The 21,321-nt window shown below is 30.8% G+C and overlaps 2 protein-coding genes across 2 annotated transcripts in view; both read left to right on the forward strand.

Annotated features, from left to right (window-relative positions):
• The window catches only part of LOC109345371 (aspartic proteinase-like protein 2), a 7,869-nt gene extending 2,955 nt beyond the window's left edge, over positions 1–4,914 (forward strand). Inside the window, exons 5-10 of the mRNA XM_019584334.1 lie at positions 152–314; positions 394–467; positions 1,337–1,427; positions 2,098–2,170; positions 4,276–4,347; positions 4,653–4,914. Coding sequence (XP_019439879.1) covers positions 152–314; positions 394–467; positions 1,337–1,427; positions 2,098–2,170; positions 4,276–4,347; positions 4,653–4,804 — 625 coding nt within the window. The 3' untranslated portion in view covers positions 4,805–4,914. The remainder of the gene's footprint in view (positions 1–151; positions 315–393; positions 468–1,336; positions 1,428–2,097; positions 2,171–4,275; positions 4,348–4,652) is intronic.
• Positions 11,941–18,629, forward strand: LOC109345370 (serine carboxypeptidase-like 20). Its single transcript, XM_019584333.1, has 14 exons — positions 11,941–12,258; positions 12,602–12,753; positions 13,663–13,739; positions 14,454–14,576; positions 15,024–15,126; positions 15,214–15,251; positions 15,334–15,438; positions 15,564–15,644; positions 16,783–17,028; positions 17,516–17,581; positions 17,657–17,781; positions 17,877–17,990; positions 18,262–18,307; positions 18,385–18,629. Exons 1-14 carry the CDS (start codon positions 11,993–11,995, stop codon positions 18,466–18,468), a joined length of 1,626 nt encoding a protein of 541 aa, XP_019439878.1. The 5' UTR covers positions 11,941–11,992; the 3' UTR covers positions 18,469–18,629.

Consider the following 21,321-nt stretch of genomic DNA (forward strand, 5'->3'; position numbering starts at 1 on the left):
GTTAATGAAGGTATATTGATCTGAAGTTTGTGGTTCAAGATGTAAAAACCATCCATGAAATGTTTCTTCAATTTGTTATGATGTATTTTATATCCATTTCAGGTCTTGGGACTTAAATTATGCCATAACTGTTGTCTGTTGATCATTACAGGGCACACTACAATGTGGTTTTAAAGGATATTGAGGTCAATGGTGATGTTCTAGAGCTTCCCACAGATATATTTGATTCTGGAAATGGGAAGGGAACAATAATAGATAGCGGAACAACCTTGGCATATCTTCCAAGTATGGTTTATGACCAAATACTGACAAAGGTAAGTGTAACTTTCAGTCCTTAAAGATTAATTGAATTTATATTTCCACTTATTTACTTATGCTTGTTCTTTATGATAGGTTTTGGCTCAGCAGCCTGGCCTGAAATTATATATTGTTGACCAACAATTTTCTTGCTTTCATTATACTGGAAAGTATGATACTTATCTTTGTGACCCTATTTTATTGGAATTTTACATTTCTCTGTTATACTGGAAGTAGTACTGTTTGCTAATATTATGGTGTGGTGCCACCCTATTTGCTTGATTATTTATTTTTTTATTGACTTAGATTATCAGTTATCTTATCGCATAATTTATCAGACATGCTATGGTTTATTTGTAGCCCACAGGGCATGGTAACAACATAAGATTATCATTTAAAGTTTTGAACATGTATTTACAAAAATTCTCGCTATCGCTGTTTTGAAAATATTAATAGAATGAGAATCCAATATTCTGAAACCTGCATGGAGAAAAAGGATTTCATAAAATTAAGCGGACACAACTGTAGTAAGTTGGAATGTAGGATTCACTTAAGATAACAGAGGTTGTGTAATAGAATTAGTTTGTGCACTTGGATAATGGTGGAGTTATTTCATTGATCGATTTCCTAATAGCTTAAGTTTTTGGAAGAGTTGGTTATTGAGATGGTATTAGAGCCTCTATGAACGAGAGGTCAAGAGTTTAATTATCAGTCCCTTTCATTTTCCTGAATTCGTAATACTTTGTCTTTTTTCTTCGTGGGAGATGTTGACTGGGTTGAAGCCTCATGATTATTTTAACTAGGTTACAAGTCTATAAACTTTTGTTTGCTAACGTATACAAAAGAATCTTATACTACAGGATATTTTTTTGTTCATGATGGTCTTATTTTAAAATTGTAATTGTGTATGAACTATTCGAATGATATTTTGCCAATTAAAATGCACTGTACTTTTGGAGATTTAAATTCTGTTAGTTGATGCACTTTTAGTTATCTGGCATTTCCAGCCCTTAACTTGTTTGCAATTGTGACCTTGTAGTGTTGATACCGGATTTCCAGTTGTAAAGTTTCATTTTGAGGATTCTCTTTCTCTCAAAGTTTTTCCTCACGACTACCTGTTCGAATATAATGTGAGTAGGAATTTTGTTATTCTGTATATGTATCCAATTTCTGCTTTGAGAAGTTTTGTGGATACTTGATACTGGAAAAAATGTTGCATGACAATATATATATATATATATATACTTACATACTCACAGAGATAGGAGTGTTTTTTTAAAAGTTGGGAGGAGCAAATCTTGACTATACAACCATACATAAATGATCAAGATTAAAATTTACCAAATTATCACAGCAACACTTTAAAAGATCACATGCATTGATCTTATATTAATGACCATTCAAATAAGATCCAATGGTCAAGATTCACTCTTCTGACAATAGCATGGTGTTCTTATCTGATATGGTCTATCTTATACATATAACCTATTCGCAGAACTGATTTCTCCCTGTCTGAAATGTACTTGGGTTGGATATTCTGTATAATTCATGCATACTTAAATGCAATATATAATCTCTTCTGAAACATTGTGCGATTGTAAATTAAAGGGTCTGATTATCTTCCATCTGTTCAATGTTGACTAAAATGGTGGTTTAAAATTTAAACTGTCATCTGTAGAATTTCACTGTTATATATTTTTTAGCTGATTTTCATTTAAAATACACCTCTATTTGATAAATTTGTTACTGATATTCAAATTTATCATTCTTGATATTATGTTGTTGTTAACTATCCTCCAGGATGTCTGGTGTGTTGGCTGGCAGAAAAATGTGGAACAAACTAAGGATGGAATGGCCATGACCCTTCTTGGAGGTACAGCTTAGAATTAAAGGGTACTTATAAATTAGTCAAGTGGCTTCTTACTTAGAGAAGTATAAACGGCATGATTTGTGCTTTTTTTATAATAAAAGAAATAGTAGTTGAAGGGAACTAGAGAAGAGAAAAGTACAAAGGAAAAGGATTAGTAGGAAAATTTACACATGTGGTGCACCTTGACCGAAAAATTACGGTTTTGGTGCACCTTTTAGAAAAATTACAAAACTAGTGTAACTTTACAGAAGAAATCGGCCATTGCCGATTTCTGTATTTTTTTTCTCTCTCCTCCCCCAAAATCGGCACTGGGGAGGGAGTTTTATTACAATATATTTTTTTTTAAACTCCCCCCTAAATCGGGGGAATTTTATACTTTTTATTTTTATTTTTATTTTTTTTCCATCTCCTAAATTGGCAACCGGAGAGTTTTTTTTTTTTTTTTTAACTTGTGGGAGTTATATTATTAGTTTTAGGATTTAATTTTTCAAACACAAATCCTAACAACACACGACATAATAAATTTTGTCAACCCTAACCCTAATAATATAACAAAATAATGAAAAACACAATAATGAAAAAACATAAAATATTATGTGAATATTATGTGTGTTTTTCATTATTGTGTTCTCCTATTAGGGTTAGGGTTGACAAAATTTATTATGTCGTGTGTTGTTAGGATTTGTGTTTGAAAAATTAAACCCTAAAACTAATAATATAACTCCCACAAGTTAAAAAAAAATCAAAAACTCTCCGGTTGCCGATTTAGGGGATAGAAAAAAAATAAAAAGTATAAAACTCCCCCTTGACGATTTAGGGGGGAGTTTAAAAAAATATATATTGTAATAAAACTCCCCACAGTGCCAATTTTGGGGGAGGAGAGAGAAAAAAAATACATAAATCGGCAATTCCATTGCCGATTTCTGTAAAGTTACACTAGTTTTGTAATTTTTCTAAAAGGTGCACCAAAACCGTAATTTTTCGGTCAAGGTGCACCACATGTGTAAATTTTCCAGATTAGTCATCTCACAAAAAAGCTGACAGAAACAACTACGCGATTTATTCATTTAAGTCCCCATTGAGTAAGTTTCTGATTGTTAATCTATTAGGGTTGTTAGGTTATTGGTCTTATTGCTGCTGGGCTTGTACTAGTACTCTAGTGGTACTAGTACTTGAGTTGATTTTTAGTATTTTTTTGGTACTACCAAGGCTAACCCTAAACCTTATGGGTAAAGAACTATCTTTTGGAGTGCATGACTATTCATTCCAACAAGTGTCACTCCAAGAAATCGAACTCTTTGCCTTTTAATTATTAATGCCAGTATCAGCTTGACATATCATATGTATATATCCAACATTGACATATGTTTGTCTTCATCTATTTGAGTTGCTTACATATGGACCCTGTGACGGACCCAAAAAGTTTAAGTTGTGGGGGCGATATATACAAAATGTTGTAGTATAAAAAAATTAGTATAAACTTTTATAAATATTAATTATTAATATGAGTTAAGAACTCTTCAACCTTTATAAAATGTAAATCATATACAAAATTCTATAATAAGAATATTGTATCATACCAATGAATTAGGTAAAAATTATTGCTTTGTATTAGGCTTTGGAAATGAGATTTTATTTTGTATAACCAAAAGTATCCCATTATTCCAATGGGTAAGGAACTAATCTCTTTTGGGTGCATGACTTCCCCTCCCAATAAGTATCACTCAATCGAAACTTTGACCTTTTGGTTTATTTGGAATTTAGTGAGACCTTACACCACTAGATCAATGCCATGTTAGTACTTTCAAAATGGTATAAGATAAAATAAAAGGTTTGTAGTTTTTAACCTTTGAATCCCTTTTATACGTAATTTATACATATAAATGGGACAATAAATCTATTACATATGTCTGATATAAATATATATTGAGACTTTATGGGGCACATGGCCCCACTTTGGACCTCCTGGGTCTGTTCCTGTATAGACCTTGTACTTTTTCTGCTATGTACCTGACTGATTATTCTAGTTTCATTCATTTAGGAAATCAGTGCTAGCTAATGTTGTATGTCCTTATCATTTATGAAGTTTAAATTATTTCCAAGTGCAGATATGATGTTATCAAACAAACTAGTCGTATATGATCTTGAAAATATGGCCATTGGATGGACTGAATACAATTGTGAGTACCAAGTAGCCTTTCATAAGTTTTTTCTTTTTTACTTTATTGTATGGGTTATTCTAACCCCACTTGCATATTAATATATAATTCATTGTTTCATATCACCTTATATCCTTTCATTTTAGTACCTTTACTTTGAATGACTTTTGTCCTTCCTAGAAATATTTGAGATTTATGTGTTAGAAACAGTAAGGAAGGTTAACTAATTTGAGAGTTTGACCAAAAAAGGCTTCATTTGTTGATAGCTATCTCATACATACAACTCTTAAAGTTAGTTTCTTAGCGTTGTATTGTTGTTTTTTTAGGCTCTTCCAGCATTAAAGTGAAGGATGCTTCAACTGGAGTTATACACACAGTGGGTGCACACAATATTTCTTCAGCTTCCACTTTTTTAATTGGAAGAATATTGAAATTCTTTTTGTTGCTAACTGTCATTATAAACAGCTTAACTAGCTAGGTTTTGATGTATGACCATTGGCATTCATTTGATTTTGTAGTGCTATAATTCATTGAATCATAAAGTGTGCAGTGTGCTTTATATGGTATAATTAAACCATTTTATAGTATATAGATAGAGTTGAGAAACTTGTAGCAGAGAAAAATAGAGTTGAGAAAGGAGCTATGTTTTTTTTTGTTTCTGATATTGTTTTTTAAAGTGTGTTGTTTTTAATTGAGGGACTGTATTTTCATTTTTCTTTAGTGTAGCGTGATTGATTTTATAACCAATGCATTGTCATCCTTGAAATTTTTATGTTGATTAATGTTGTTTTTAAGACAAAAGTTCATTAACAATGTGTATTTTCTTGTACCAATCAAACAATGTAATGTGCAAATTGCGTTCCGCTAATATTATTAGCTTAGTATATATCTCAATATGTTCTTAAGTATCTCTTTACAAGTTAGTTTTTGGAGTGGACTAGAAGAAAAAAGTTTGATAATAAAATATACTTGTGAAATGATAAAATATATGATAGATTTAGTTGTTTTGGTCACATTTTTAAAACTCAAAAGTGTTGAACATGCTTATAGTGGGAGGTTAGGTTAGTTACTGATGCAAGCTACATGCTCAATCATTTTTTTTCTCTCACGTTTATATGCTAATTTGAGCTAACCCTGCTGCTAATCTATTCTTGTATTCACATCTTGCATTGTTTTGAGTTTGAAAATTGGTTAATTGTGTAGGCTATCTATATCTTCTTGAAAAGAATATCAGACATTGTTTTTGGATTTATAACAAAATGAAATTGGTCTTTCTTCGTATAAAAAGAAACAGCTTCATGGAATGTTTTTACTCCCAAGGGATTCATCCGAATTTGCTTATAACCCAGTTAAAATCCGTGCTAAATACTCAGTTATGATTTTAAATGGTGAATGGTGATATAAATTATAATAATGTTTTATTACAAGTTAAATTACATAATTAAGTGGATAGCTTCGACTTTGAATATGAAAGAAGAACAAGAAAAGAAAATTATGAACCTATAAATTAAGGTGGTAACAAAGCAGGCTTGACAAAGTTGTTCTCAAACATCGGTATTTATATCATTCGCCTCTTTAGTTAATGAGTTCCTTTAATTTGAACAAAACTATTAAGGATATATTAGGTATGACAAATAATTTTGATTCTTATTGATTATTAAATAAAAATAATATAAATGGATGAAAAATAATGTATTGGTTATGTAAAAAATTGACATTAACAATTTATAGATATTAAACTCAAATAATTTGATGATAAATTGGGTGTCAAATCAAATCCTATAAATAGTATAAATATATAATACAATTTGAGAAAATGATATATGTACTGACAATATAAAATTTTTATACATTATCTATCTATTATTCACTTTTCATTTTCAGCCATCATTCTTTAGAAAAAGTAATGCAATTTATAGAAGTTGAATTTGCCAATTTGGCATTCATAGTACGAAATGTTCCATGTTGAGACTCCTCCAAATCAAGACAACAATTAGATTTATGTGCTATTGTGGTCTGTACTTACCACTAAGTGTATTTGTCCCACACTGCCACACAAACATTAAATGTGGTTCTACCTCATAGCATGTAATTTTTCCAAAGTGGGATATACGGGTTAGTAATTGTATGTAATTTTTCCAAAGTGGATATACGGGTTAGTAATTGTTTAGATTATATTCACAAAATACATATAAATCAAAAGTGGATATGAATATATGTTCATTTATTATTTTTGGACAAATCTCATACTTTTTGTATTTTTGATAAACAATAAAAATGGATAAAATTATATGTCTTATCTAGAAGAAATATTAGTACGTAAGCATTGCCTATTTTGTTATGGATGTGTATTGTTGAAGGTAGGTTTCTGAGATGAACATATGCTGATCCACACTTAGTATCATTTAGTGTGTCATGTTCTTGTGATTAGTTGGGGGAAAAATATATCTAAGTTAAAATTTAATTTGAAATAATTTTCTGACCAATCATAATATCATGACGTATAAAATGATACTAAGTGTGGATACCAAATGTGTACCCCTTCTAGAAGCTTTAAGAGCTGTTTTTTACGTTTGAAATAATTTTGGTAGTGGGACTGCACTTCCACCAGATTAGGCAACAATTAGCTCAACAACTCCACGGCTAACTTCCACCTCTAGTGCCCCCTTAGTAGTTCAAAAAGTAAGGCATCATTAACTTTTTCTTTCTAGTTTTATTACTTTAGTTCTTCATCTTACCCTTATATTTATATATTGTTAGTATAAAAATTTATATATAATTATGATATTATATATCACTTGTTTATATACTTTTGTTTTATTAGAAAAGTAAGTGATGACTAAACATAATAATAAATGATATAATTATTGATGTATAAAACTCATACACTATTGATGTATACATTTTTCTAATAAATGTTAATAGTGCATAAAATACAAAATTGGAAGATTAAAAGTAGCCATAATAAAATGAAAGAATTAAAGTCACACAATGATAAAAGAAGAGAGACTAAAAGTGAAATTAAACCAAAAAATTAACTTTAGTATATTTTAAATATCTTAATGAATTTTATATGAAAAGTGGAGGAGGACCACAAACGCGGAATTCATCGGTAAAGACGACCTTATTATTTGCCACTAATTGCATTGTGTTGATGGAACTATTTTTGCACTAAATATTAAAGGGCCCTTTTGTCTCATAAGTCATGAGCACCACAAAGAACAGTAAAGAATAAAGAGGAGGAGGAGAACAAGTGAAGAGAGAAGACAAAAATGCAAACATCGTTGCCAGAGTAGCAAAAATTGATTGATATGTAGCCAACAACAACTCAAATTTGTTATGTGTCGTGCTAACAAAAATATATTATTTTTAGTTCATTTTGGACATCATATATTATTAAGATTGATATTTATGCAAAATTAATATAATATAATACTGATGTATTATTAGTGTAATGATTTATATATATAGATTTAGGGAATATATCATCTATCACTTATTTATATTTCTTTAATTTAAGAGTTAATGATGATTGAATATGAATAATTAGAATGAATGATACATTGAGAATGTAAAAAATTCTTATACTATTAGTACATATATCTTTTCTCTCATATTAGTATTATTTTCATTAAAAAATTAAATTATTTTATGAATAATTAATACATGAATAACGAGTGATGTGTTGTGCATGTAGTATTTTCTCTTATCTCATACTGGTTTTTACCTACACTTACTTGATTTTTACCTAATGATGGTTATGGTTGACTACATTAGAATTCAGCACATATACACTTTAATTCACCCCTCTCATATAAGAGTCATGTCATTTAAACATCAAATTTAAATGTCATTTATGTATACTAGTATGTTGATACACCATTATTTTAATTTTATGGTATTGAATATTTTTATTAAGTATTCAATTTTTATATAATTTTAATTTTATAAAATTATAATGTTTTTGTACTGGAGTTATTTATGTGATAGTATTTGTATTTATTATAATGTTCAGTTTAAAGTGAGATAGATAGTTCTTATGTTAATAATAGATTATATAATTTTTGTAGAAATTAAAAAATGTTAGGAGCATAATAGGAAAATAAAAATTACACTATAATATTAATTATATCATATTTTAACTTTATATATGGTATAAGAATAAAGATATACATTTCAATAAATAAAGGAATCTAATGTATGTTTTGAGCATAACATTTTCCATTGGAACAATGTGCAACAACCATTTTGTGGATACCCAAGTGCGGTGCATAGGGTAAGTTGTTCCCCCCAATGCACAATCACATATAGTGACATGATACCACAAATTCAAATGAATAAAAGATGCTCTACCTATCTTAATCTTCTTTTCTATTGTCTTTGTAGTTTGTAATTAAAATAATCCTCCAAGATGTACCTTTTTTGACCCAAATCTTGTTTTGTTTTGCCTTACTTTTCTTTTTCTTCTTAGTTAATTACTTTTTCCAAATCCCATCCTCTCATCCTCACCTTTCCTATCCATTGAATAATTAGTAAAAGGGTTTTTCTTAAATACTTTTGAATGGGATGAGTTATACATCCACTCAAACATAAAAGAAGTTAAATAAATAAGTAAACAATTAGATATTAATGTCATAAATAATGGTTCTCTTCTTTTACTTTGTTTAAATTGTAAGAACATGATTGCAACTAAAAGGGGATAGATTAGTTGACTTAAAATTATAGTAACTTTTTCTGCAAAATGTAAGAGTTAATGTGCAGCGGATAATATTGCAGAATAATAAACAAGAATAAAGTAAAGAGGAAAGGGAAAGGAGAGTACACAAATATTTTATATTGGTTCACCTTCTTGTCCACCGAAGGCTACGTCCAGTACTCTTGCAGCACAAGAGATTTTCCACTAAATATTAAGAGTTGTAATTACAATATCCCGCCCCGAGATCTCTTTGTACCTTACACACTCACTAATATTTATGCACTTGTAAAACATTTTTCCAAGTCACTCTATCCCCTTTCTATTTACACCCTGTGAAAGAAAGATTGTTTGCAATGAATGAAGAATTACAACAATGGCTTTGGATTGCCTTTACAAGTATGAAATATTATATCACTTGCAATCCAATCAACTCTCTTTATATGCTTAGTAATAATGCTCAATATATTTGTGAAAACTTTTGAAGCAATTTCTTAGAATAAATTCTCTATTGAAAGTTTAAGAGCTTAGTGCAAAAGTGCAGAAAAACAGTGAGAGAATTTATTAGAGTTGTATGAAAGTTGTGTTTTTATGTTGTGAGAGTTATTGTTTTTATATAGGCTTTCCAAACACCTAAGATGCCTTTCTGAAAGTGTAGGAGTTATTTGGAGTGAAGAGATTTTGTTTGGAGTGAAACCATTTCGTTTTGAAATCTGAAATCTCATTCAACAGTCCTCAGTAATCGATTACTGACATTGGGTAATCGATTACCCAAACATACTGTCCACTTAATTTTTAAATTCGAATTTGAGTAATCGATTACACCATTTGGGTAATCGGTTACTCAACTTTTGTAAAACTGGTAATCTGTTACTCAAATGCAGTAATAGATTACTCTGAGTAGTTTTAAGTTGGATAACTCTTTTTTTCTCACGTAACTTGTTACTTGAATGAAGTAACCCGTTACACATCTTTTCAAAAATTGTTTTAAGTATTTTTAAAGTGTTTCTTTATTCTTTAAAAATAGTTTGAGCATTACTACTTTGCATAAGAGATTTATGATAGAAGTACCTATAAAGACTTAATCTAATTTTCTTGAAGCTTTTATTCTTCTTTGTCTTCATAAGTATTCTTCATTTTCTTCTTTTTAGTGATGTTGATATCTTCATCAAAATCGTGTCAATATCAGGTATAAAGATCTTCTTCACATCAATCCTCCTTCATCTTTTATTAAGATATTAGCCTTACCCTCAATTCGTCTTAGAGTCTCTTTGATAACCTTATTGGCTTATTTGATTAAAAAAATAAGTTTATTAACTTATTTGATAAAAAAATAAGTTTATTAGTTTATTTGATAAAAAATAAGTTATCTATTTGTGCTTAATGAGTAAGCTATTTCGGTATATAATAAGTGTATGCGTTCATGTTTGATAAGCTAGTGGAGATGATTATGGAATCAGATTCTTTTTATAGTAGGGGCAAAGATAATACAAGTATAAATATTTAGATAGAAAAAGTAAAAGTAACATGAAAATATAAATATTTAGATAAGAAATGTTGTATATATAAAGTCAAAACTACGAATAACTATTATGACATAATTTTTTACATTAAAAAATTATCCTATCATAACTTATTCATTAATTATTAATAACAATCATAAACTTCCAAATATTAATTTTATTCTTTTTCAATATATATCATTATTCTTCTACACATTTTCTTATTTTCAATATTTAATTAATTTTCTTATATCAACAAGCTAGTAACATGTAAATGCAAAATATAATAGTAGAATCAACAAATAACTTACACCAACCTTTGTGTATCCTCACTAAGTTGTAACTAGATTCACCCCGAGTTAGGGAAAATAATCATCTTCAATATTAGAGATATAAATTGTTATTTTCATATTTGTATTTAAGGATAAAAATATTATCTCATTATAGTTTATAAATTTGTCACATATGAGTATATCTTTTTCTACACTAATCTATTAGGTTCCATGTGGGAAAAAATTTAGGTCCGGTAATTTATAAAAAAATGTAACTATATGAAATTTGTATGATAATAAATTGTGATGCGAAAGAAAAACAAATACTTATTCTTTATCTTAAGAATTTAATTAGGTAAAATTTTTATAATAAATTTTGAACCTAAAAATGTCTCATACAAATTGTTAGTATATAAGATAGTTTTTTAGCTAGACAATTGTTATACTTTTAGGGGACTTGAATCTAAAGTGTTTTTGGGGCAACTTCTCAGTGAGTCTGGGTCTCATACTTGAATCACTTTAGACTGAATCCTTATTTTAATTACACATCAATTATATGGTAATATAATATACAATTATCATCATAATAAATAAAATATTGAACAAATTCATGTTATCATGATAATAATTGATAACACAACCAATTTAAAAAAGAATAAAACTAAGAGTCAATTTGTCTTTGAAAGTAATTTTTTATACGAATTATGGAAGTAAGATTACTTATGTAAATAAAAAATTGGGAGCCTCATTAATTATGCGTCTTGTATCATGCAATTGCAATACCCCCATATGACCAACCCTAAGGTAATTTATCAATTAATTTTAATTTAACCACTTAATTATCAATTCTCAAAATAGTTTATCCATACAAATAGAGCATCTAATTCTCTTGGAGTATATATTTGGGTGAGAATCATCTCTATTAATAAAAAAGAGTACATTAAAAGCAATTAAGAAGAAAAAATAATATAATATAACATTTTTATCCTTTATAATATATTTTTATTCTTAAAAACCAAAACCAAAACAACAACTTCCCATTCTTTTCCAATATATCCACTCAAAAGTTATATCAATGACTTGTTATTATTAAAAAAAAGGTAGACCTTGCTGTTAACCATCATATTCTCATGGTTTCAGCATCCTTCCACTTTTAGGAGAATCTTATAGACTCAATTGCCCTCATCCACTACTCAATAATGAAACTTTTGTACATGTTACATACTTATACATACATACTCATAATATATATACCTAAGTTTCTTCAATTATTCATTTCACACTCACGGAGAGGAAATAAGAGGAGAATGAGGATGACCAACCACAACTTACTAATATGTTTCACTACTTTATCACTCTACATCATTTTAAGTCCATGGATCTCTATTGAAGCTGCCCCTACACCCTCTCTTGTCACATACCTCCCTAACTTTAAGGGCACTTTTCCATCCAAGCACTATTCCGGGTATGAAATACATTATCTTCAAAAAATCATGATTATGAATTTCATTTTATTTTATGGAATTAAAGCATAATTTCACTAAATGATAATGACCCTTTTTTCTCCAATCACTTTAGCATTATAATTCATTTATAAGATTATGATCCCAACCATAAATTTTTCGAAAATCATGGGTTTCTATAAAAATCATGGCTATGAATTTCATCTTATTTTATGAGAGAGGATACTTCCACTAAATGATAATGCACTTTTTTACTCCAACCTCTTTAGTATATTAACTTAGATGAATTTATATGGGTTTGATTGTACAAGAGTTTAAATGAGATTATTAATTTATTGAGTTCAGATATATAAGCATTGATGGAAATGGTGAGAATGGGAAGAACTTGTTCTACTACTTTGTAAGTTCAGAAAGAAACCCAGAGAAGGATCCAGTTGTTCTATGGTTGAATGGGGGACCAGGGTGCTCAAGCTTTGATGGCTTCATTTATGAGCATGGTATGTTAGCTCTCATGTGTTACTCACTCTTTTTATAACTGTCTTTCTAGATTGTTTCTATATATGTTACTATTATCAATTGAGTGTAAAATTTATCCAACATTTTTCTTTTATCAATTTTAATCTTTAACTATAATTTGGGTTTTGGATGACATCATTTGTTTTTTTTTGTACTTCCCAAAGTATTTTATCATTTTATGGATAATAAACTAATTTAGCTCGGAATATATAATTATCTCTCTCGATACGTGTTTACTCAATAATCAAATACTTAGTATTTTTTTCATTATGAGATTTAGCATGGACTTTACATCAGCAAACAAACTTTTTATTGATATAATTTGTTAACAATATGTTACATTCATACAGAAATTATTAAATTGTTTAATGAGAGGTGAGTGGTAAGTGACACATTGAGTGAGTGGTGAGTGGTGAGTGGTGACACACATAAGCCTCACCACTCCTTTGCTTTGGTGGTTATATATTTCTCTATCCACATGTGTTACTCACTTTGTTTTGCTTTTTTCTGACGGTGCCATCACTATTGACTCAGAGAGATATAAATACGAAACCGAAACCAATTTTAAATGATGATACTTGATTTACTTTTTCTTTATTGACCATTAATTGCTTCATTAAAATTTTTGGTATAATTAAAAATATCCTATTTTATTCTATCAATAAAGAATTAATTCTTATGGGAGTATAATTATCATTTTGTCATTTCTAATAAGTATTATTATCAGAAATCGAATTTTTTAAGGTATTCAGTATGATCTTACATCACTTGACTAATATGTTGTTGGTGAATTGCTTTCCTTAATTTGAACTACCTAAGAAATCAGTAAGTATATATTTGAAATTAGTTATTATTTGTGAAGATGGGTAATCATATCTATACTTATGCAGGACCATTCAACTTCGAGGCAGCCAAAACAAAAGGGAGTTTGCCCACCTTACATATCAATCCATACAGTTGGTCTAAGGTACCTTTCACTTTTCAACCCTTTACAATTTAATGATCCTCTCTTTTTTTTAATGACAAACTATATCATGTGTTTAGTGTATATATCATCTATAAGGATAAGGTTATTGCTAATCGATATATTTAAGTATTGATTAAGTATAGTTAATAGTTATTGAAGATTTAAGACATACAATTTTTTATTAATTTATATTTAATAATATATTAGTTTCGTAGGAAAAAATTAATGTGAGTTTATTTCTAAAATGAAAAAAATATGTATATCTATCCTTATATAATTTATTAAGTCAAGATTCTGTATACTTCATCAAATCATTGGATAGAAACAACTTTAAAATGAAACTTCACTTCTTATCATAGTTTCACATGTACTTTCCTTATTGTTTCATATTTTAACTTGTATTATTTGACGTGGAGCTATAAATTTGTTTAGACCATATTCAAAAAAAAGAGAAATATGAGATGAAAAATTTAATAACAAATAAAGAGTGGAAATTCACTTATTTCAATGTAAGTTTTTTAAATTTACTGTATATTTTAGCCACCAATTCTAGGGAGATGTATTAATTTGAATTAGTGAGTATATATAAATTATTATATTTCACCAGAATTAAAGACTAAAATATGAAGTTTAAACTTACTCTTAGAATAAGTGAATACTCTTCTTTGATTAGTTGCCTTGATGGTACATGTTAACGTGGCTATGTTAATTCAGGTTTCGAGTATAATTTATTTGGATTCACCTGCTGGGGTTGGCCTATCTTACTCCAAGAATACCAGTAACTACATTACAGGGGACCTACAAACTGCGTCTGATACTCATGCATTCCTCTTCAAGGTATAAGACAGTCCAAAAGATATCAATTTCTTATCCATATAATAATAATATATTGTTGATTAAACAAAAAAATACAATTTATTACCTACTTGTACTCCCATTTAATAATTTTATTAACATTTTTATATGCACTTCTATATTTTATTCATTTTACACAATTAACATCCATTAATAAACTACCATTTGAATCCACAATAGACTTTCCTCACTACTAAAATCAAATTTATCAAACCCTTGAAATCTATCCAGAATTGCACATTTTGACACTTTCTAGTTAGTTTAGATTTTAATTTCATTTATTTATCTTAATTTATTAACACCTCAGAATTTCCTATAATAATTTCAGGAAAATAAAATGCTAGTCATACTTTCAATTCCCATGCATTTAATGAAGAAAAAACTAAATAACTAACAAATATAATTTTTTTTTGGTTTTTTACTTGGCAGTGGTTTGAGCAATTTCCTGAATTCCTTAATAACCCATTTTATATTTCTGGAGAGTCTTATGCTGGAATATATGTACCCACTTTAGCATATGAAGTAGTTAAAGGTATTGGTGTACTTTATATTTTACTTATTTATAGAAGATCGCTTCTTTGAATGATAATACTATAACAAATTATTTTATACCATGCAGGAATTAGGGGTGGTATTAAACCCGTGATCAACTTTAAGGTACTATAAGCTACAAATTTACGTTATAAGTATTTTTTTTATGTAATAGAAAATTATAATTAGACCTTTGTTTCGTGTGAAGGGTTATATAATTGGAAATGGTGTCACGGATGGAAAATATGATGGCATTAACGCTCTAATTCCATTTGTGCATGGAATGGGCCTCATATCCGAGAATATCTACGAGGTTATATACACTAAATTATTGTTTTCACTAAGGATCATATCATAATTCATACATTATAATATGTACTACTTTATATGACGTACATGTACTTAGTTTTATTTAGGATTAATTAACTAATTTTTCAGGATTTACAAGCTTATTGCAAAGGACAGTACCACAATGATGATAATGTAAAGTGTAACGAGCATATCGAAAAGGTTTACACGGTGAGATGAATGCCAAATGCATCAAACATATTCGTGCGTGGTTTGTCTTGATTTGATTTGAGTGTTTCTTTCCAATAGAGATCCCTTCAAATGATGTCATATTTCATGTCTCAAGTCAATTAAAGTGTTTCATTTTATTATTATTATTTTTTTAAAATTTTCTTTTATCCACATATCAATATATAATTGACTTGAGATAGAAATGAGACACCACTAATAACAGATCATCCCTACCCGTTTCTTTCTTCTATGTTTGATTGGAATGAAGATCACTTATTATTTTTTATATATTTTATCTGTGTCTCATTCCATTTAAAAGTTAATATTAATTAAAAAAATTATAAAAATAAAAAATAAGTTTTTTATATTACTCGGTTGAATTTAATTGTCATGCAAATAAAAACATGAATTTGTTGAGATTCTAGATATTACTTTCAGTTTGAGTTGCTGTCTTGACTGCACTACATGCTTGTGTGGCTGGCTGTGTAGCTTTTCAACTTTTTCTAGAAGGTAGATTTAGCATCTGTTTGATGCTTAGACTAGCATTTGTTGTTTGAATCAAATTATAATCATCAGGAAGAAAATATACATGAATGGTCAAAAAGTTACTCTCAAAAAGTAGTAAATCATAATATGCATGCTTACTTAAAATAGGCATGACTTTTATCACTTAATATTCATTATTGCATATATAATTGTTGAGATTTATTACTCAATCTCACCTTTTACTCCTAAATGCAAATTCTCTTTAGTAGGATCCAATACAAAATGGAAATAACTGACATAATAAGTTTTTAACCGTCTAAATTGTAAGTTTTTTAATAGATAATACTAAAGATTATCAAAGCTTTCATTTACTTTTTCATATTCTAGATACATGATGAATAAAAATCACATATTTTTAAGGGTGTCTTATTCTATATTCCGAATCAATTAAATATTACTACATAAATAATAAAAAAACTTTAAAAAATAATATTTTTATATTACTTATTAAAATATTTAGTATAGGATAAGGAATGAAACGTCCTTATGCACTAGTGGTCACGTGATTTTTAAATAGTTTTATATTTTCCTGTTAAAACAAAACAAAGGACATTTGCCATTAATAATCTTATATATTGAATTGTATGATCAGGCTATTGATGGGCTTAACGTGTACGATATACTAGAGCCATGCTTCCATAACCCAGAAGCTGAAGCTGCCAAAGGAAATGGAACTAGTTTGCCATTGAGTTTCCAACAATTAGGGGCTACAGACAAGCCTCTACCTGTGAGAAAAAGGATGTTTGGTCGAGCTTGGCCCTTTCTAGCACCAGTTCAACAAGGCCTCCTCCCTTTATGGCCCCAATTATTGGCTCAAATTAGGCATGTCGATTGTGTTGTAAGTTACTCTCATCAATCATCTATATTCATGTACAACAATTTGTTACTACCATAACCCAAAGAAAGGAGAAAAAACATACAACAGTCAAACTTTAATCTCTTCAACAATTACATGATTAAACGACATCATAATGCTTTATCATATAAATTATGTTTTGTTGGGTTTATTTGAAGGTTCCACATTGGATACGATGAGAGAATTGAAAAAGTTTATAAGTGGAAAAAACCTATGAAACTACTGTCTTAAGGTTCTGGTGGTTTAACACATGATATCTCATAGCTTTCCACTCTTCCCATGTCCCGCCAACAATAGAACTTCACAGTGATCGTAGGCTCCCCGGTCGCAGATCCAACATATTCATTAACGTAATGTCAAATTTAGATATTGATGACACTTGATAATACATTACATGATGAGCTAAGGTAGTATTAATTAAATCTATGGCAATATGAAATGAAATAATTAAGGTAGTTTGGTTTGGCAGAACGATGAAGTAGCAAGTACATGGCTAAACAATGCACAAGTGAGGAAAGCCATTCATGCTGAGCAGGTAATAAGGAATTATAATTATTATCATTAAGGTTTAATCAAGGCAATAATACTCCTAATAATTAATTAATCACAGGAAAAGGTGGCAGGTCCTTGGGAAATATGCACAGATAGGATACAGTATTATGGTAATGCTGGAAACAGCATGATTCCTTACCACAAGAACCTAACCAAATTGGGCTATCGAGCACTTATTTTCAGGTGCAATGATGCATGCTTGAATTTGAACACTGATATTAGTGGTTGAGATTTTGTGCATAATGATAGAGATTAATATTAGCATCATTATGTGTCAGTGGGGATCATGATATGTGTGTTCCATTTACCGGAACTGAGGCTTGGACTCGTTCTATGGGATATAAGATTGTGGATGAATGGAGACCATGGACCTCTAATCACCAAGTTGCTGGGTAACTTACTGCTCTCTACTTTTATTATTCTTAGTATTATATTATATATGGTTGATATATAGAGCGTAATATTTATGTACTCACAATGTAAAAACTTATACAATCAATATATCATCTACCATTTATTTGTATCACTTTTATTTGAGACTTAATTAAAAATGAAACGAAGGATGCATTGACAATTTTTAATTCTTTCTTATTTCTTGTAATTGCTTTATTTATCTAATAATTTGCATGACTTTACTTACGTATGTGTTCTCATTTGCTGCAGATACTTGCAAGCATATGACAACAACCTCATTTTCCTCACCATCAAGGTGAATCATAAGATAATAATCTATTATATCATTTTCCTATATTCACATATTAGAAACTAATTAATTTAATGGTGCAGGGAGCTGGACACACAGTCCCTGAATATAAGCCCAGGGAGGCACTGGATTTTTACACTAGATGGTTGGAAGGAAAACCAATATAGTTAATTAGTACATGAATTATGTAGTGTACACATTTGACAATAATGAATAAACATGTATAGCTGTATGGTAATACCCTGGGCATACAATACAAGGCTTGTGATTGAATTTGACACATAAAATTCAGGTTCATTATTATACAAAGTGTATTATTCTTCATCTTGTAGACTAGTTTAATTAACTAACAAAAAATTAACCAAACAATCAGTTCCAATAATTTCAATGTCTAATGACTGCATTGAAAATTTGAAGAATTTTGAGGGACAGAACAAAACATCATTATTGAAGAATGAAGACTCAATATGTATTCAATAATATCGGTCACTACATCGTACATCATTAACTGAACATACAAGTGTAGTGAGATGCAAGAAGAGTAACATAAAATCAAAGTATGATGGAATTAAAGAGTCATACGCAAACCCGGGCCACACTTATTCCTTCTCTTCTTCCTCCTCCAGCCATTTGACAAGGGGATGAAGTAACTTCACAATGTTTTGTCTGCAACATTTACAAACAAGCAACTTCGTATAACAATACTAGTGGTAGGAAAAAATGGCACACTGAAAATCCTAACTAATAAGAATGTTTCTTTTCAAGTGTCATTGAATGCATTGCAAACTATTATTGCATACCTTCCCTTGGTGTTTGTTCCGTTTTGGAGCCGGTGAAGAATCGTATCTTCAGCAGCACATCCTGGATTCCTGGTTGTTCTTTCCCAGTATCAGGACAGATCAAAGGCCAATGACCATACGATTTTCTCTGTACAAGATCATGTCCGGATGATCGACCTAGCTAAGGGAAATGACAACAGCGACAAGACGAGACAAGCCAGGACCTGCTAGCTGCTACGCCAAACGCAAAGCCACACTGTTGGGAACAAGCGAACAATCAAATAGTAAAGAGTATAGAGACAAGAGAATAACACAAGAGATTTGGTAACGAGGTTCGGCCAATTGTGCCTACGTCCCCGGGAGCGTTGAGCTGCTACCACTATATATTATTACAGAATAAGGATTAGTGTTTTACTATTCTTCTACTTGTTACATTAGGTCTACATAACATCAATATATATAGCCCTCTACCCCAACCCCTTTACATCAGCCCAAGCCCATAACTTGTATTGCTGTTATCTAGAGATATGAGTCATTGCACAACAATCTCCACCTTGGCGAATATCATCAATCTCCATCTTCCGCCATTGGGTTGGGGGCGCTCCATAGTCCATCATCACTGAATGTTCAACAAGCTCAGGCAATGCCTGAACTTGTCCACAGTAACCGGTTTGGTTAACATATCAGCTGCATTTTCTGAAGTGTGAACCTTCTGCAATAGTATCTGCCCACAAGCTACCAACTCTCTGATCTTATGAAATCTCACATCAATATGTTTGGTCCTAGCATGATACACCTAATTCTTTGCCAAGAAGATAACACTCTGACTGTCACAATGCAGCGGAACTCCACCTTGCTCAATGCCTAACTCATTTACTAGTCCCATAAGCCACAAGGCTTCCTTAGAAGCTTCACCAGCTGCCATGTACTCTGCTTCAGTTGTGGACATAGCAACAACAGACTGAACTGATGATCTCCACATAATTGGTCCACCTGCAAGGGTGAAGACAAACCCCGTTGTGGACCTTCTATCATCCAAGTCTCCTGCATAGTCCGAATCAACATAACCAATAACTGAAGGCTTACTCTGTTGGCTGCCAAACATGATACCGAGACCTGTAGTCCCCTTCAAATATCTAAAAATCCATTTGACTGCTTCCCAATGTTGCTTCCCTGGTTTCGACATGTACTTGCATACTTGACTAACTGCTTGTGCCAAGTCCGGTCTAGTACAAACCATAGCATACATCAAGCAACCCACTGCACTGGCATATGGAACCTTTGACATGTATTTCTTCTCTTCATCTGTCTTTGGACACTGATCTAGGGAAAGCTTGAAGTGATTTGCCAATGGAGTGCTCACTACTTTAGCATTGCTCATATCAAATCTCTCTAAGATCTTTTCAACATAGCTTTGCTGGGAGAGCCATAGTTTTCTAGCTCCCCTATCCCTGTGAATCTCCATCCCAAGAATCTTCCTAGCAGCCCCTAAATCTTTCATGTCAAACTCCTTACCTAGCATGACTTTCAGCTCATTGATATCACTCAAATGATTAGCAGCAATCAACATATCATCAACATAAAGTAACAGAAAAATAAACGAACCATCGTCAAGGCTTCTCACATAAACACAGCAATCATACTCACAACGCTTATAACCAAGCTTCAACATATAAGTGTCAAACCGCTTGTACCACTGTCTGGGAGACTGCTTCAACCCATATAGAGACTTCTTCAACTTGCAAACCAAGTGACTCTGTCCAGCTGCACTGAACCCCTCTGGTTGTGTCATGTAAATTTTCTCCTCTAATTCACCATGGAGAAAGGCAGTCTTCACATCCATCTGTTCTAAGTGCATATCCCAGCTGGCTACCAAGGCAAGCACTGCCCTGATAGAAGTGTGTCTCACCACTGGGGAGAAAATCTCATTGTAGTCGATCCCCTTCTGCTGTGAATACCCTTTTGCTACAAGACGAGCCTTGAATTTTTCCCCTTCTTTTTCTGATACTGCTGGCTTCCTCTTGTACACCCACTTGCACCCAACTGCACGCTTGTCTGGGGGCAATGGAACAAGCTCCCAAGTTTGGTTCTTCTGTAGAGACTCCATTTCCTCCATCATGGCACTCATCCATTGTTCTTTCTCCTGGCAGTTTATAGCCCCTTGAAAGCTACATGGATCTCCTGAAATGATATGGAGAGCAACTGAAGCCATATCCTCAAAGCCATATCTCTCTAGAGGTT

This window comes from Lupinus angustifolius, chromosome LG04, assembly GCF_001865875.1.
Source record: "Lupinus angustifolius cultivar Tanjil chromosome LG04, LupAngTanjil_v1.0, whole genome shotgun sequence".
NCBI lineage: Eukaryota > Viridiplantae > Streptophyta > Magnoliopsida > Fabales > Fabaceae > Lupinus > Lupinus angustifolius.